The sequence below is a fragment of the Bombus terrestris genome, chromosome 17 (genome assembly GCF_910591885.1).
Source record: "Bombus terrestris chromosome 17, iyBomTerr1.2, whole genome shotgun sequence".
NCBI classification, from domain to species: Eukaryota; Metazoa; Arthropoda; class Insecta; order Hymenoptera; family Apidae; genus Bombus; species Bombus terrestris.
Genome location: NC_063285.1, coordinates 10,973,221 through 10,991,654, shown reverse-complemented (window position 1 = coordinate 10,991,654; position 18,434 = coordinate 10,973,221). Strand labels below are relative to the sequence as shown.

Genomic DNA, 18,434 nt, shown 5'->3' with positions numbered 1-18,434 from the left:
CAGTTATAAGGAATTGTAAAATAAGCGTAAATTTCGTTCCTTTGAAATTTTATGACGGTCTAAGGTTAAGAAGTAACCCATGCATAGAATTTTACCGTGTTTCATCATCGATTTTATTGATTTACATTGATACAGCGGTTCTGTTCACTATTAACTTGCTCCCGTTTAACTGTTTACTTTTTCTACGCAAAAACTCTCTCTCTCACTGAACCTGTTATATCTCAATGGACGGTTTATTTAGTTTCCTGTAGTGTTAAACAATGCGTGGACGAAAATGAACGTAGGCGATAATACGTGCGTGTGCCCGCGTGTAACTATTCTAATAATTAATTGCGCAACCTTTAAGCGATAATTTCAATGGAGACAGTTTATAGCGTGCCGCCCTCCATAAAAGTGGAAATGTTTCACACAATGTTTATAGCCTAATATCTAAAAGATACTCAGAATTGAAATTTGTAATTTATGACATTTCTGTATCTTGAGGAACTTATTTTATAATCTTCGATTAAATAAAGATGGTTAATAACCTCACAGTTATTAACTCAATTCGTGCAACGCACTAATAATGGATATATGTAGGTAGGATAAATTATTAAAAATTGTATATATGTACTTTAAGACTAATTTCTATTTTTGATTATTTTAAATTATTGTTAGGATATTATTGCGGATGTTTTGCTGCAGTGATTTATTTCAAACGTTAAATAATTCAGTGAATATTATACATTACATATATTATGTATTTTCGCTTATAATGCGCATTTTGCACGTTTCTGTATTTTTAAATTTTCCATAAATGCAGAAAAATTTGCAATCTAGCAATTATCTATATTGAAATGTATTTGTAATGGTCTAATAAGAGTTATAAAAAATATATAACTTATTGGTTATATTGTGGATGTTACATCATGTCATCCCTTTCTTATAATTGGTTCCATGTGTTTCTGGATTAAATAAAATATGAAGAAATTTGATTGGTTTGTTCTATTTCTGCACGAAATAAGTTTGAATTCGCGGCTTTTCTATATTACGGCACTACTATACGAGATGTACGTCACTACAGTAACTGTAAAGAATTTGAGAATGCATGCGCCAAAGAAACTATGTATCATATATTTCAAGCCGTATCATATAAGTATAGTTTGTGCCGCATTGCACAGTTTAAGCTGGAAACGTCACCACTTTAAATAGAAATGTTTTAAAAAGAAGACACGAAAGGCAAGTCACAGGATTTCTTCGTGTACACAGTGTTCGCTATTTTAAAATAGTGTATTGAATTATAAACTTCTATCCGAACTTGCGAAATACAATTAAACAATAAAGATGTCATTTGAGCCAATTTTGGATCCTGTAAGTATTATTTACATCGATTAAAAAGTTATTTTATTTGGCGAAGTTGATTGTCATCGATCCAGAAAGGATATACGTATATATATACATAGCATCTGCACTGCTGATATGATCTCAATGAAACATAGTTTATCCAAACACTTATCCAACTATATTTGTTAATTCGTTAGATTATTTGCAACTACTTTCTATATGAGAATAATATCGTATAAGTTAAAAGAGATCAAAAAATCTGTAATAGTTCCAATTTAAAAAGATGGATAAAGTATTAATGAACAATTTATACAATGATATGTAATGCATTTTTAATTTTTCTAAATGCAGTACAATTTAATTTCAGAACTGTGAAGTTTTACATTTAAATAATAAATACCTTTATGTTTTAATAGCCAATTCCTTATGTGGGAGCTGTTGAAGGTGGCTTAATACCTGGAAAAATGGTAAAAATTCGAGGCAAAGTTCCTCCTAGTGCTGTACGTTTTGCTGTAAATTATCAATTGGGACCTACATTAAATCCAAGAGATGATATTGCCATTCATGTTTCACCACGTTTCGCAGAAGGATTTATTACTAGAAATCATATAGTATCAATGACTTGGGGCCCAGAGGAAAATGATGGCCCCATGTGGATACAACCTGGCCAAGAATTTGAGATGTTCCTTTTGTGTGATTTTCCATGTTATAAGATTGCCATAAATGGCAGACATTTTGCAGAATTTATTCATAGACTACCATATGAGAAAGTAACGCATTTGGTTATTGATGGTGATGTAGAAATACAATCTATCACATATGAGACCGTTCCAATTGATCCACCTCGCTCTCCTCGAGCTGTACCCACGCCAGATGTACCTGCTGCTAATTTTGGGCCACCACGTAATTAAGCATTTTATATTCTTTTACTGTTACCAAATAATCGCATAATAAATTCTGTGTCATTTTTTAGCACCTGGAGGATTATATCCTACCATAGGTCCACAAACACCACAAGGTGGATATGGTCCACCACCTCCAGCACCTGGGTATGGACCTCCTCCTGGTGTATATGGAGGACCTGGTTATAATCCTCCAAGAGCATATGGATATCAGCCTGGATATGAGAAGCCTGAAGAAGAAGAAGCATTTAGTGGTTGTTTGGATAAAGTTGGATTAGCAATAGGGGGACTAGTTGCAGCAGGAGGCATAGCAGCTGCTGCACACGCTATGAGTGTATATAAATTTAATAATTACAAGTCTTTTGGAAATAATAGCATACAATAATATCTGTATAAAATACTAAGAATAATAACATATGTTATATGCATGCTATGTTTATAATTTTTTAGAAAAAGAAAGAAGTTCAAGATGATCAGGAAAAATCTGATGCTTCTAAATCAAAAACAGAAAGTGAAGGTGGTTTGGGAAATCTTGGTTCTTTGGGTGCAGCTTTAGCAAGCAGTTTAGTGACCAATGCTTTAAGTAACTCACAAGCACAACAAGGCTACCCTACCAACACCCAACAATCAAGTGGCGGTGGTGGTGTATTAGACTCTATTCTTGGAGCATTAGGTATGATATAGATACATTTTATGCTTAAAACATGATCAAATTATGAAATAATACTTTTCTTAATCTTTCAAACTGATGATATTAATATAGTGATTTGTTCATAATTGTATGATTGAGTGTTGGAATGTTAGGTGATGACATAGATGATGTCATCTATTATAAGCTATATTTATATTAAAGGTTATAGTGAATCATGATAAACACACAATACAGATAATTTTGCATTTGAAGTAAAATTTTTATATGCTTCATAAGTAAATTTTAATACATTAAATTTTTGTATATCTAAGGTGGTAATAGTGGGCATAATGCAGCACCACCACCTCCTCCTCCAAGTCAACCAAGTAATCCATTGACAGGAGCATTAGGATCTATTCTTGGTGGTGTTCTTGGAGGTGGTGGAAATCAACAACCAAATTATCAACCTTCAGGAGGTTATGGAAATTACCAACCTTCTGGTGGATATTCCAATCAATCATCAAATTCAGATCTTTTATCTGGAATAGGATCAGCCTTTCTTAGTTCTGCTTTAGGAGGTCTTACCAAGCACGATAAAGATGTAAGTATAAATTATGATATTTTAAAAATTGTGAATATGTAAATTTTATAATCTGATTATATAATTATGATTGTACATACAGAAATCTCACGAAGAAAATCGTCCAACTCCTCCACCAGCTTATACACCAAGTTCTGCACCGCCTGCACAACCTCCTATATCTTCTGATAGTCCTGCTTCTGGAAATAAATTAACAGCAGATGAAATTTCAAAAGGCTTAGGTTTGGATGACTAATGTAAGTTGAGATAAAAATTCATATAAAAAATTATGTATAATGAAAATTTTATGCTCTGTTATTGATATATGCAAATATGTGCACAATGTGATTGTGTATTAAAGATAGTTAACATGAAAGGCAGCTAATTATATATATATATATATATTTATATATTTTTTTGGCACGGGATATTTCAATAAAAAGCACCACAACGACTATAATACAAGCTGCTCGAATCTCATGCTATATATAAAAAGATTAATATTTTTGTATATAGATTATTTATTTATGATAAATTTGCTCGAATTATTTTCACAGAATATTACATAACATAAGCAAAGATTATAAACAAAATGAAACAATATTTATAATACAATCCTTTTAAGCTTTGTAGTTGAAAATTTATAATCAAGTTGATATTTTCTAAGATTTATTATATTTTTATAAAGATACTAATAGTACTCAAGTGCGATAACAAAATGTAAGTTGTTGTTATTTGTTCTTTTCTTAATTATGCAAAGAATAAAAATCATATATATATATATATATACATATATATATATGTATACAAAACATAAAAGTTATATATTAATAAATTTATTCTTCCTGAAAAACTTCTGTTTATGAACATGTTTCCAATGTATTCCCATGTCTCTTCTGTAATGTAACAAATACATTAAATGTAATATCTATATATAATATAATAAAAAATGTTTTAAAAAACTTACATCTGTTTCTGATTTTAATGCTTCAAGTTCTTTTTTCCTATTTCGATTAAAGAATCCAATTTTAAGTAGTGCTAAAATTAACAGTATTAACAATAAAATTCCTAATACAATTGACAAAGCTATAATCCACATTGCAATGTGTTGAGTTATTGGTGAACCTAAGAACATTGTAGCAATAATAGTATCATCAGACCTGTGTCTAATTTTTTTCATAAGATGATTTGATTCTAAAATATTAACGTGTCCGCTAGACAAGAAAAATATTATGTCTTTCTCTTCCATCATTTTTGCTGTAATAAATATTAAAAAGAAACGGTAAAATTTGTCAACATATCTTGGAAGTTAAAGATACACTAACATATCAAGAAAAATCTTACTTTTAAAATCAGATAAGTAAAAGTCCAATATGAGTGAAAGTTTTGCAACGGATGAAGAACTTAGAAAGGGACCAAGCTCACATTTAATATATGTACATTTAACATTAGCATTTGTACAGTTGATATAAATTGACCTGTTTTCTGGTGGAAAATTTATAGAAATATTGGTATCCATAATAAATCCTTTTTGTGTATACAGTTCAGTATTTGCAAAGTAAATTTCAGATATATTAATTAAAGCAGTTGAAAGTGTAGAATTTAAGTGTGTGCAGTAAAATGGTTGACCATCCAGATAACTAATTGTTTTGTTTATATTGATAATCTGTATATCTCCAGTAGAATGTTTCCAGTATATTGGGATATTAATTGTTAGTATAACTTCATCAATTGGACTATCTCCAAATTTTTGAATTTCATAAATATGTTGAAATTGAATATTGTTTAATTTTTCATCCTCATTGTCAGTAGAATATGAATATAAATTATCTTGCGCTTTTCTAATAAAAAAAAATTGTAGTTAGTAAATGATAATATAGTTATAGAGAATATGAAGTATAACTAATAATAATAACAAATAAATCTAGCGATACTAACCCTGCAATCACTATGTCAACATCAATATCAAAATATATAGTTAAAACATGTGTATTATTGAATGAATCTTTCTGTTCACTTTGTGTGTTAAAATTGATCCATAGATCCACGTGATCAACATCAAACCGAATTTTACTCATATCCAAATCTAATGTTAATGTTTTCTAATAGAAATGATTAATTATATTACTTTATTGAAAAATTCTTGATATTTAACATTTATTTATTACACTTACATTTTTCCTAAGTGGATTTCCAAGATCACATATTGCTTCTAAAGTATTATTCGTATAAAAACTTTCCATGCATGAAGGTGGCATACTTGCTAATGATAATATTTTCGGTATATATACATATATTTTAGCTTGATAAGCAGGTTCACCATAATTAAGAGCATCTATTTTAAGCTTGGTAGCGAATGTTGATCCAACAATATATTTGTTATCAGAATTTAAATTTGTTGAAAGTGATATCTTTACATCTGATGTACAAATATTGTCGTCACCACAATCAACAGCAAATGGCAATTTTATTAAATCTTCAGTTTTAGAAAACAATTTATTTACAGCTACACAAGTTGTACAGGTAAAGTTTGCTTTCATCTTACTACCATTTAAATTTAAGTCTTTTTCTAAACTAATTGAGATAGATATTTCAACTGGATTTATTATATTTTGGATATTTTTCTAACAAAATTAAAAAATAAAATATAATTTAAAAAAATATTTTTTAAGAAGATACTGGTATAAAATTCTACCTTTAAATATATTTTAAGTTGACTGCATAAGTTTTTAGATTTATATAAAGTATCGGACAATTTATAAATGTTATCGCTATTTCTTTCTGTACCATAATAAGCTCTTCTATATATTTGATCGATTTTCAAAGATTTAACAACTCCTAAATGTAATTTCATTTATTAAATATGATATTCCAGATTATGTATAACTTCATTATATATGTTTATAAAAATTAAATTATATACTTACGAAGATATTTAGGAGTATTTATTCCATCATAATATGTGCACACATCAATTAGAAAAGATGTAGAATTTCTCAATAATTTTTGTTTGTCATTGTAAGACAATTTTGTAGTTATTGTTATAACAGGTTTTGATTTTATTAAAATTGCTTGTTCAGATAAATAAGCTCCAACTGCAATATCAGGATATTTATCACCATTTATATCGCGAGGTTCGGAAATTGAAATTCCAAATCCACGGATATTTCTTCCAAATTGTTTGCCAACTATCCTTTGGCTATAATATTTAGGTAATCCATCGCCATTGCCATTGAAGATATATATTGCACCACTTTCTTCTTCATATGGTGCACCAACAGCAATATCACCATAGCCATCATAATCAATATCACCAAGACAAGTTATAGTAGATCCAAATCTACTTCCAGATATTTTTCCTTCAAATGATTTTTTTTCAAAAATTTCCTACCGCCAATGTTTGAGATCAGTATGTGTATTAAGTTAAATACTAACATACTATACTAATTTATAAATTGAAGGCTTATTTAATCAGATTTTAAAAGGAATTTCAGATTACTATATTCAAGCCAAAGTATTATTTTTGCAATAATTCAGTGATATCACAAAACGTACATACATTATGTAGAGCAGTAAAGACATATATGCGACCTTCATCCATATTTTTTGACCAATATGGTGCTCCAACAATTAATTCATCTCTATTATCACCATTAAGATTACACGATGACAAAGCAGCACCAAAATATTCACCATATTGCTCACCATTCAAAATCTTTTTTATTTCTAATTTTGCATTATCCTTATGAGAGAAGGTAAATATAGCAACAGCACCAAACATAAGTGAAGCCTTTGGAGCACCAGAAACAAACCACAATTTTCCTTCTCTAAAATAGCCAGATGTTACTGCATACCCTAAATAAATTATGATAAATTACTATCTTATATACTTACAATATTTTACACAAACTATTTCGCTTAATTTATAGGTTTACTATATTATGGTTAATATCAGTATAAAGTCAACTATTTTGTAAACACATCTTTTATAGAAAATACAAATATTAATATAAAAATTTCATTTAATTTTATGATAATTACATGTATTTGCTACTTTTACTTCTTTTAATAATTATAATGGAATGATAAGAAAAATGGTTTTATTTAAAAATAATAATAAATAATATATAATAATAATTTGATATCTAATGAAATATATATTATGAAAATATTCAGTTAGTAGTAAAAAGAAAGTGTGTTACATACCAAAATAATTATTTGCATGAATACTTCCCTCATCTTTAATTGACGGAATTATATTTTGCATTTCACCATCAACTGATTTTGTAACTAACAAAGGCATACCTTTCCAGTTAAATACACCAGGACTACCTAATATTAAATCCCACTTTAGGTCATTGGATGTCATATGTATAGAAAAACCAACTTGACTCATGCCAAAATTATAAACATATCTTTTTGTATCGATAGCTTCTCTAAGTCTCACAAATGATAAAATTTTACTTTTAGATTCTTTTTCAAAAGATTTAATACCGTTAATTAATGACAAATAACAAATGCCATACATAAACCAATTAGATTGGCGTTTATTTATAATATTATACTTCAATCGTGGGCCACAAACCTATTTACAAGTTTAATTAAGTAATTATAAATTTTTAAGGGTAAATATATGAAAAAAGAAATACAGACTTCAACATACCACAATTGTAGGAGTAGTCTTATTTTCTATAGCAATTGTTGCACCAATCCATGCATTATCCTTAATTTGATTAATTGTTGAATATTGCTTCTCTTTATCATTTCCACTTCTATCAATAATCCATTCCTTACATGTTTCATTAATTGGACATTGAAATATAGTACCTGGCTCAATTACATTTTGTGTTATGCTTGTATTTGCTCTGGGAGCACCTACAAGTAGTACAGAATCTAGGCCATCTGTATAAAGGGCAACAGAAAATCCAAAATAACTTCCCCGTTGATAACTAAAATTTTTGGGAATATTAAATATTTTGGCATTATCAATGTCTAAATTATATGCTAGTGTACTATACTGTAAAATTATAAATGTAAAACTATAAAACCATATTATATTAATCTTGGTTGATAAAGTTAAAGTTAAATATAACATTCTGAATAACTGATGTTAGTAAAATGAAAGACCAGGGAACGCTATTTCCAAAACTGAAAGAATTAAGGTTTTGTACTCACAGGAAGGAAGTACTTCATATCTAGATACCACAATGACATCATAAAGGAATTAGTCCATATTTGTTTCGTATATTTATGCTTTCTATCCAAATTAAAAGGAAAATCGTGTTCTGATAGTAAATAAAGCAGAACTACATAAATTTATTGGACAATGAATTAATGCATAAATTTAGGTCATTCTTTCCTTTATTTATTATAAGTTAATAAAGACATATAAATGCAGGATTAAATAATGCAATATTCTTAACTTGTTTTCAAAGCTAAACATATAAGAAAAAAATGTATATCAATTTATTGTTTTATTATTTTCCATCACACTTACAAACCATGTCAACAATACACATTAGCTGAATCGCTTATTATAGCTAATGTAGCATCAATTTACCTATAATTCTCGGCGGTGTTTTGCTGGAGTTTCGATTATATATGATTTAATGGTCATATCCAAACATGTTTATATTATAATAATAAATCAAATTTTCTAAACAATTGAGACATCAGTTATTAATAATTTTAAACATTTTAGACTACTAAATTCGTACAATCCTTTGTACCAATTATAAAATATTGTGATTAAATGACAATGAAAATTGTTTTAAATATGGTGAAAAAAGATTTATTTTTCTGGGACAGTCTTGTATGATAAGAGATTCCAATAAAATATAGCATACATATGAAGATAACGGAAAAATAATAAAGTCTAAAAGAAGATAGAAAAAACCGGTCATATTCGCGTGCGAATGAACTTAGTATTATAAAAATATACTTCAAGGAATCACAGATTTATTATGTACAAAAGGAAAGGGATTAAAATGTTGAAGGTAATAGGAGCTTAATCGGAAGAATCAGTTGTAGTTGAAATAGTTTGGGATAAAGGCTTAGATCGAATACGATAGCTCCTTCTTACTACATTCACCTTCTTTCTAAAATATTCTAGATTTTTTAGTTTCTGCTCATGATCTGAGCTTTCTGCGTCATTTTGATCTTTCTGTGCTTGTTCACCATTTTTTTCACTTGTAGATACTCCTGATGTGATACCACTGTCAGGAGTTGAAGGAACTTTGCTTGATTTATTCACTGGCACTGATGGACCATCTTTCTGGATTTTTATTGCATTATTAACATCATTTAAATAAAGCTTCCAATCTCTGCCTGATTTCTTCTTCTTTGTATCATAATCAATTTTTTGCCGCTTGCTCTTATTTTTGGTACTGTCACTTTTTGAATTACTTTTACATTTTTTGTGTTTTCTTCTGTGTACTTTTGTGGAGGTATCAGAATCAGTTTTCGAATGCTTACGTTTACCAGAAATGTCGTTATCCTCTGAACTGCTACTGCTATAATTTGAGTGTTTTGCTTCCCTCTCAATATGCACAACATATCGTGATCTTCTAGAAACTACACCAGAACTGGTACTAGGCTGAGTTGTGTCAACAGGTTGTTCATCACTATCAGAGTCACTATTAATTTGTAACACTGCACACTTTATTCCGGCCCTTCTTATCTCAGTAATTTTACTATGTTTCCTCTTAAGAAATTTTACTTTTGATTTAGATTTACACTTAACTTGTGTATTGTCACCATCACTGGCAGAACCTGATGCAGATGGTTCTGATGCTGCAGCTGAGGCATTATTTGCTGGCGCATCACAATCTACAGCTGCAAGTTTCATTAGTTTTTCTCTACGATATGCTATAAGTCGTGTTATACGATTCGGGGACTCTAATGGTCTTTCAGGAGCTACTCCACCCCCACAGGATCCACGAGATGACAGCGTTATCGCTGGTCCCAAAATACTTGACATCAATTGACGGTCAAATGTTGTAGAGTCTACAAGAAAATAAATTAATATTTCATTCAAAATTATTTTTGTTTAGTACTTCAATGTAAAAATTTGAAAAAAAGATTTACCATCAGAATCTGTTGCACTATAAACTCGTCCAGTTATAAGATTACTTTCAGAATCACTAGGGGTTTGAGGTGCTGTTGACATATCTTCAGAACTCCAGCCTTCAACCTCACGTTGTACCAGCGAATCAAAAAATGCCATCATTCTAGGATCTTCTCTGGTTGATTGATGGCTATAATCATGTGTCATAAATTGTCCACTACGTAATACTAGTCCAATATATTCATCATGTGTAAATACTCTCCTTTGCCTCTCTTGTCTTCCATCATTCCTCTAAAATACAAATATAGAAACAATGATATATGCTATCAACATGTATAATAAAATTATTCCATAAATTACCTTTAATCCACCTAAGCAATTGCTTCCAAGAGGAAATGGACTCCAAATCTTAATGAGTTTCTCAACTCCAGATGAAGCAAAAATACAACTAGCTTGATTGTATCGTACTTGATTAACAATGGATCTGTGCCCACGTAATACCATGTGCGCAAAATTTACCCATTTTACATCCTTAGAAGGAATTTTCCACATATATAGGTTAAAATCGTCCGAACCTTAAAATTATAAGTTGAAATGTATGTAAATACTGGCAGAAGAAGTATATAAAAAGATTTATGATTATTGCAGTACTACTTACCAGAAAGGACATACTCATCATTATCTCCAGCAAAACAACATGATTTCATTGTGCAACTGTTATAGTATCCAGGATGATCAAACTGACATAAATGATTAGAAGAGTCTACATCATAAAGTACAGGAGGTAATCTTCTTCTCAAAGCTAGCAATCTATTACCTGCTGCATTAAATCTAACATTCATACAACTCTGAACTGAACTATCATTTCCATAACGTAATGTAGGTCTGTAAATATAAAATGTTATTATTTTGGCGAAACATTTTCATATGATTTTATTTGAATTTTTTACTTACCTCAAAGGTTTCCTTAAATCCCACATGCTAACTCCTTCTTTAGCATTGGCAGTTGCAACCATTCTCGGCTCAACAGGATTAAACATTACAGAATGAAAGGCAGTTTTGTACCGTGCCAAACAAAATGTTTCCATAACACTGGATCCTCGTATGTCATAAATTAAAATTCTCCCATCATCGCAGGCGCTTGCAAATACATTGCTATTATGGGGATGTACTGACAGTCCATAAACAGGTTTCTCATGAAGGAAGAAATTCACAACATCTGCCCTATATCAAGAAATAAATAATTGTTTAGTTATATATGCTTATATATAAAAGTGCTTAAGAAAGAAGCTTCATACGTTCGTAAATCATGAACAATAACTTGATCGTCATTTCCAGCAGAAAATATTTTTGTTCTGTTAGTATCATAACCAAGACAGAAAATATTACTAATGTGTTGAGCTTTCATTACTACGGGTTTGCCCACATCTTGTATTGCTTGCTCTACTTTCCATAATAAAACTCTTCTATCATCACCACCTGTTAAATTAATAATAAAATAATTTTAAACAATAAATATATTTTCATTTCAATAATCAATTTAATACATTACAAAAACATATATCCGGGAAGTAACACATGTTTTGCACAATCGTGTAATTACTTGAAAATATCAAAAGGCTCCGATTTTCCGTCGAACTTTAATTTTCTAAATCGACGGGCATAGGCCGTGTAAGAACGAAATAAATTAAACATATTTGTTAACTTCTTACCGGAAACCAATAGATCTCCTTGATTCGAAAATTCAATCGCATTGACGCATCCATAATGCGATAGTAGATCTTTCCTAAACAGATTTTCGGAGCTTTCGAACCTTGCATTAACGAGGCGTTTACAGTAGTCGACTTTGTCGTCGGTTTGTCTTGCGACGAAATACGAGAGCGGATTATAATTGGAAGGACGAGCCATTTCTTTGCATATACTGATACGTATACGAAAACGGATAGAACCGTCGTCTTCACCCTTCGTCCCTTTCTTCCATGTATCCTGTAACTAACGCCCGTATTCTCTTCGTCGATTAAGTACCCTTAGTGCACCTCAAAGTTTCTAAGACTGTCTCGCGTACTTAGTAAACCGGGGAGACCTATAGAATAGGGAAATTCGTGACGCAATCAAATTTACAAGATTATTATAGGTTGTAACTATTATAAGTTTCGTCGTGGCCGATCTTATATTTATTCTGTGACAGACGTGTCGCGAGTGTACACCTCACAAACTCACACAAACATAAGCTACACGAGGTGCGTCTCACGCACCAACGCACTTCTGAACGCAGCCAAAGTACATATGTAGGTAGTAGATACCCACATATACAAAGGCGTTTCAGCTCACCCGAACAGATTGTCTTACTCGAGCACAATCAGCTGATCGCTATTCAGCGACTCCACGTTGTGGCTAATATTATCAATCTTTCCCTTTCAATCTCTTATCCATATCATCGATACATATATCTTTAACTAAGTAGCCCCATTAAATAAAAATATTTTTTTCTTTTTATTTCGATTACCTACTATCTTCTTACGTTTATATGCAAGTGTCACTCACAACTGTTACTTAAACACTTCTAGAAAAACAAGAAGCATGGATACCGGCGCCGCATTGCGTGTCTCACGCGTACTTCTCACTGGCCCTCCTGGTAAGTCCGCGATTTTCAAAAATTACAAGGTGTTCAAAAAATCGCCCACTACTAGTAACTTTTACATATCCTCAATGTTCAAAATATTTAATATGTTTTCTTTTAATTATTTACATTTCTTATTTACTTAAATCACTGTCGTATAACATGTGTAATTTTATAATAATAAGTAACGTATTTGTTGTATTTTTTTAAATTTATTAGTTAATCTTCTAATCGTTTATTGTAAATAAAAATAGTTTATAATGGTTTTGAATAAAATGAGAACTGCCATAGGTATAGGAAAAACTACATTATGTAAAAAGTTAGCTTTGATGATGGAGGAACAAAGTTATAAGTTTGATGGATTTTATACTGAAGAAGTTCGAGGTCAAAGTGGTAGCAGGATTGGATTTGATGTTGTGCTAATGAAAAACCGTGACGAAAAATCAACATTGGCACGAATTGAGTTGGTATTAATTTCTTAAATATATAAAGTTTAATTTCCTTTTTGACTGAGACAATACTACTTGTAAACAGAAATGTGATAAACCAGTCGCAGCATTCTAAATATAAAGTGGGGAATTATCATGTGTTTCTCAATGATTTTGAAGCAACAGTATTGCCTGTCTTTGATTCAAATGCAGTAAGCAGAATAGTTTTATATATTTTATACATATTTATAATTGTAATCAATTCATTAATTTTCGATTTCTTTAGGACATATTAATCATAGATGAAATTGGAAAAATGGAATTGTTTAGTCAAAGATTTCATGATAAAATAGTGAAGTTATTTTTTGGAACTTCAAAAATACCTTTTATAATTGCGACGATACCTCAAATGCATAAAGTACCGCAACGGCATTTATCATTGTTCCAAAAACTTCATGCAGATAAAAGATGTAAAATTATAAATGTTAATCGTCAAAATCGAGATAATTTACCAGGAGAAATTTTTCCGCTCATTTCACAAGGTACACAAGCTCCCTTTTTTTAAAGAAAAACAATATAAATTTTAAATACATTATAAACATCGTTTATTATTAACAAAAAAACAAAATGTTAGATTAAAGAAATCCTTCCAATCACGTTAAATTTGTAAAAAAGTAGTCATCACAAATAACGTGACAAATAGTGACTGGCTGGAAAATTGTACTACATAGTCATGCTAAATTGCATATGTATTATATATTTTCGTAATAATTATCGTTTCGTAAAAACCACCATTATTCATTAAAGAATAAATTAAAAGAATAACAGGTGTGTTCATTATATGTTCAGCACCTTCTGCAAATATTAGAATATAAGTTAATCTGTTGAGATCTTTGAGATCATTTACTCAGCTTGTGCGTGAACATTAAAATCTTTAGTGAATAAGGTGGTTCAATTGAGGGTACAAAATAGAAACGTTTCTTTTTTTCTTTGCGTCATTTCATTACAAAGAAACATAAATTGCTAATGAGGCATTAGTCTTATCATAGACAAGAAAATTTGATATATGTCTGTTCGCAAGTTCTCAAAACAAGCAAACTTTTTTCATTTTTGTACCCATCAATATTACATCTTCATTGTAGTTATTATGATACAGAAGATTTTCATGTTCCTAAAAAGAATACAGTACTTTATTGTTTTGGAGAAGCCTAAGTGTTTCTCACCTTCTCCATTTCGGTATCAAATATATTACGCACACTTTGATTGGGCTACTCGTATTCAGTTATTGTTATTCATTTATTTATCAATAGTACCTAGGGTGTTCCACTAGCACATGAATTTTAGTAGAGAATTAGCATATGCCATTGGCCTTACATTTGGATGAGCCTGAAACAAAAATACATCCTTATGTAGTACAATTAAAAATTATAAAACTTACTAATTAGTTTGTAACATACCACTCCTTCATATGATGTGAAATGGGGTTCCATATCTTTACCATTAAGCGTGATAAAAGCGCCCCTGTTACCCATAGTATCACTAAGAATAAAAAATAAAATTAATATACAATATGACTGTATTAAAGATCGTTCATTTTATAAAGAACAATTATTTTTAAACTAATAATACACGTTTATGTACCAATAATTTGGAGCAGAAAATACAGTAATACATTTCCCAAAGTGACCAACTTCATATCCATCATTTTTCACTTCGTGACTTCTTATAATGTAATCAAGATTGTTCATGGCAAGGAAATTTTGTGTAACATCAGGGCCAAACTGTACACCAACTCCTCTTTTACTGGGTGCTCTTCCAGCTTGTGGTTGTGGATCTGACCATAATAATTCGCACATTAGTCCTTCTTCTGGTGGTTGTCTATTTCTATCAATTTCTCGAATTTCTTTTAACGTAACATCGTCTCTTGAAAATAGACCACCATGCATTACCTACAAACCCCATAAACACATAATTTATATATACACCATTGTATAACTATCAGAACACCAGGAAAGTCTGCTTCGTTCCTTTATTGATTGTTATTGATTAAAACAACACAAACTTTCTTGGTTACCTACTATATTAAATGCAACATCTCTCTTGTACGTAACAATATAAACTTACAAGTATTCTATTATTAAGACAATGGGCAAGAGGGAGCCAATTGTAAACCTCTGTAAACAACTCGGCCATTTGAGCAGAATATTTTGCTTTAACCTCACCATCAAATCCATACATTTGATTCATTGTAGCAGATTCATGGTTACCTAAATATTGTATTTTACTATGAATATGTACAACATGTTAATGATATAAATAGATTGGTAAGGGTATACCTCTAGACATAAAAAAGTGGTTTGGATATAATAATTTAAATCCAAATAAGGTAAATATACATTCTACAGAGAAGGAGCCTCTATCTACAAAATCTCCATTGAATAACTATATAGCTATTAAGAAATATATGATACTATTGTACTTGTATTAGTAATATATTTAATTATAGTATATTTAATCATTAAATTAATAAATATGAAATGTAATAATAAGTATAACTTATTTACTATTATAAAGGATACATATGGATTAGTTTCTGATGGTAATCCATTTAATTCAAATATATTAAGTAAATCATAGAATTGTCCATGTATATCTCCACAGATAGTAAATTTACTATCTTCAGGAATTGTAACGTCAACTAAGCTTGGTTGTGCCATAAACCATGCTTTTATATCTAAAAGAATTTTATAAGCATATTTACGGTGTAATTTATTTTGTTTCTTATACCATTCTAATAAATCTTGCATAAATTGCAACGTAACTTTTTCATCTTCAAGTTTAGGCCCGGTATATTCATCTTCGATAGCTGTAAAATAAAAACAATCACACCAGAACTTTCTTTAAGCATATTTAAACTCATTAAATAAATATTAAATATAACTTACCCATTGCTTCTAAATTAATCATATCTGCTATATTTTTTTTATTTTCTTCTACTGAGATTGCTTTTTCAAAGGCTAACATTTTTAATGTTTTAGAACATTCTGTGTATTTAATCTTTGCATCTTTATCATTTGGTCTTGCTTTAGTAACAGTTTTATAATCCTTAAGAGCTAGTTTGAACTTGCCAAGTGACATATGAGCTGCAGCTCTACGATAATATCCCTTCACGTAATTTTTATCTAAATCAATAGCTTTTGATGCATCTGTAAGTGCATATCCAAAACATTCTGTTTTTAGATAAGCAAAACTTCTATTTCCATAATAAACTGCCACTGTAGGATTTACTTCTATAGCTTTAGTATAGAATTCTATAGCTTTGGTATAGTCTTGATCTAAAAAGAAAATAATGAAATATACGATAGTTAATAGCGAAAAAATTATAATTAGTGTTTTGTTTGTTCTCAACATATATAGCGGAAGGATAATGGATTACTTTTTATTTCGCTATAATGTAAGTACTCTGAAAATTAACACCTTTATGTTGTCAAAATGAAATTACTACAAATTTGACACATCAAATAAAACATGTTATATGAAATGTCATAATTAAAGTGACAAACATTACAAATGAACATAATTATTTAGAATAAACTTGTAGTAACGATATAACAAGCAACCTGATTGTTTTGAATTTCAAAACTTCTAATGATTAGGTTTACACTTGATAATTTAATGATAATTTACGTTACGGAAGTTGGGTTAGTTTTTAACGTACACGTGACTAAATTACATTATTCTAATGTTAATCATGAATTTTTGCTTAGCTTGGCATTTAAACACAAAATAAATAGCAAGATCAAATTTATAAGGAAAATTTGTAAACGAACTTTTAAAATATTCATTTGCTTCTTCTTTAAATTTTTCCGCTTTGGCTGCATCTTCTGGCGATATTACTCCCGTAATTTCTGCGTTCTCACTCATTTCGCGCTTTATACTAACAAACTAATGGGACGATACAAAATGACTTAAATTATATCGAAACGTATAATTTAATAATAACAATAAATAACACATTAAAGAAACAATAATTTTTTTTATATAACGGTCTTTATTGCAGACACACTGAAATCCTGAAATCTACTCAACTACCCCACGAAGCGATTCGATCGATCGAAGTCGAGAACCAACGAGAACTATCGATCATTACGATTCAAACGACATAATTATACTATAACTATGCATAATATAAAACATTTTGATATATTAAATTTTCTGTAATTTTTCTGTAATATCATGTCCATTGCATCCTTTATATTTTATTTATTAGGCAACAAAATAATCATAACAATTTAAGATTAAATTACAGTATTTTTAATTATTATCTATACATTCTATAAACTTATTCTTAAATGATTATTTTAATTGCTTGCATTAAATATCGTTCTTGACAAAAACTTGTTTTTTTCACATCACGATAGCCAATTTTGTTATTAGTACAGTATATTCAAAACTCTACCACCACGCTCTCTATATTTCAGTATGTGTAAATCTTTATCATAAGAAAGCTGGTTGATCTACAATTGGAAGCATTCACAGTGCATCAAAAAATCTTATGTATTTATTCAAAAGATGCTATCATGACGTCAGGAAAAATGATTTATGTAATATATATGTCAAAAATATATGACCGCATTTCTCAAAAAGAAAGTTTCCCCGCCTAGTATGCTTGTCATATTTCTAGTTAAACGTTTTATGTTGATACCATCATTTAAATATACATATTAGACTTAACTTCTTACTGATTTTACTAATTTTGCATATCCCTGGCTATATCGCGTCCATTAGTAATCTTCAAGTTCAAATAATGTAAATAACTTTTAAAGGAAGGTCACTGATTTAATTAACCTATACTTTGCATATCATAATATATTGGAGCCAGCC

General features: G+C 29.9%; 5 protein-coding genes across 7 annotated transcripts; 2 read left to right on the top strand and 3 right to left on the bottom strand.

The window, feature by feature from the left end:
* The first annotated feature begins 1,085 nt into the window (after positions 1-1,085).
* Positions 1,086-4,402, top strand: LOC100645697 (SR-related and CTD-associated factor 8). 2 transcript variants are annotated; one of them, XM_003401930.4, is made up of 6 exons: positions 1,086-1,350; positions 1,740-2,226; positions 2,297-2,559; positions 2,676-2,898; positions 3,189-3,457; positions 3,540-4,402. In XM_003401930.4, exons 1-6 carry the CDS (start codon positions 1,324-1,326, stop codon positions 3,690-3,692), a joined length of 1,422 nt encoding a protein of 473 aa, XP_003401978.2. In that variant the 5' UTR covers positions 1,086-1,323; the 3' UTR covers positions 3,693-4,402. The 2 variants fall into 2 exon arrangements, with proteins under 2 accessions (XP_003401978.2, XP_048269969.1); XM_048414012.1 differs by lacking the exon at positions 1,086-1,350 and adding an exon at positions 1,627-1,644.
* On the bottom strand, positions 3,864-8,756 carry LOC100645065 (integrin alpha-8). The gene is made up of 10 exons (XM_020867449.2): positions 8,100-8,756; positions 7,643-8,021; positions 6,996-7,291; positions 6,364-6,823; positions 6,132-6,274; positions 5,611-6,060; positions 5,375-5,538; positions 4,781-5,277; positions 4,404-4,693; positions 3,864-4,332 (listed from the first exon to the last, which is right to left on the bottom strand). The coding sequence occupies exons 1-10, from the start codon at positions 8,529-8,531 to the stop codon at positions 4,297-4,299; spliced, it is 3,147 nt and encodes a 1,048-aa protein (XP_020723108.2). The 5' UTR covers positions 8,532-8,756; the 3' UTR covers positions 3,864-4,296.
* A 137-nt stretch (positions 8,757-8,893) lies between these two features.
* LOC105666648 (DDB1- and CUL4-associated factor 5) lies at positions 8,894-13,076 on the bottom strand. Its single transcript, XM_012318091.3, has 8 exons — positions 12,723-13,076; positions 12,215-12,585; positions 11,801-11,981; positions 11,457-11,726; positions 11,161-11,387; positions 10,863-11,077; positions 10,523-10,793; positions 8,894-10,441 (listed from the first exon to the last, which is right to left on the bottom strand). The coding sequence occupies exons 2-8, from the start codon at positions 12,408-12,410 to the stop codon at positions 9,444-9,446; spliced, it is 2,358 nt and encodes a 785-aa protein (XP_012173481.1). The 5' UTR covers positions 12,411-12,585; positions 12,723-13,076; the 3' UTR covers positions 8,894-9,443.
* Positions 12,583-15,822, top strand: LOC105666647 (cancer-related nucleoside-triphosphatase homolog). The gene is made up of 5 exons (XM_012318088.3): positions 12,583-12,790; positions 13,070-13,137; positions 13,414-13,585; positions 13,657-13,762; positions 13,837-15,822. The coding sequence occupies exons 2-5, from the start codon at positions 13,083-13,085 to the stop codon at positions 14,113-14,115; spliced, it is 612 nt and encodes a 203-aa protein (XP_012173478.1). The 5' UTR covers positions 12,583-12,790; positions 13,070-13,082; the 3' UTR covers positions 14,116-15,822.
* LOC100645178 (serine/threonine-protein phosphatase 5) lies at positions 14,132-17,663 on the bottom strand. 2 transcript variants are annotated; one of them, XR_002308597.2, is made up of 9 exons: positions 17,381-17,663; positions 16,496-16,885; positions 16,130-16,416; positions 15,887-15,992; positions 15,675-15,817; positions 15,192-15,499; positions 15,008-15,089; positions 14,807-14,936; positions 14,132-14,721 (listed from the first exon to the last, which is right to left on the bottom strand). XR_002308597.2 is itself a non-coding variant. In XM_012318094.3 (8 exons), the coding sequence occupies exons 1-8, from the start codon at positions 17,472-17,474 to the stop codon at positions 14,877-14,879; spliced, it is 1,470 nt and encodes a 489-aa protein (XP_012173484.1). In that variant the 5' UTR covers positions 17,475-17,663; the 3' UTR covers positions 14,132-14,876. The 2 variants fall into 2 exon arrangements, 1 of the variants encoding a protein (XP_012173484.1); XM_012318094.3 differs by having other exon boundaries at positions 14,132-14,936.
* Between the last annotated feature and the right edge of the window lie 771 nt (positions 17,664-18,434).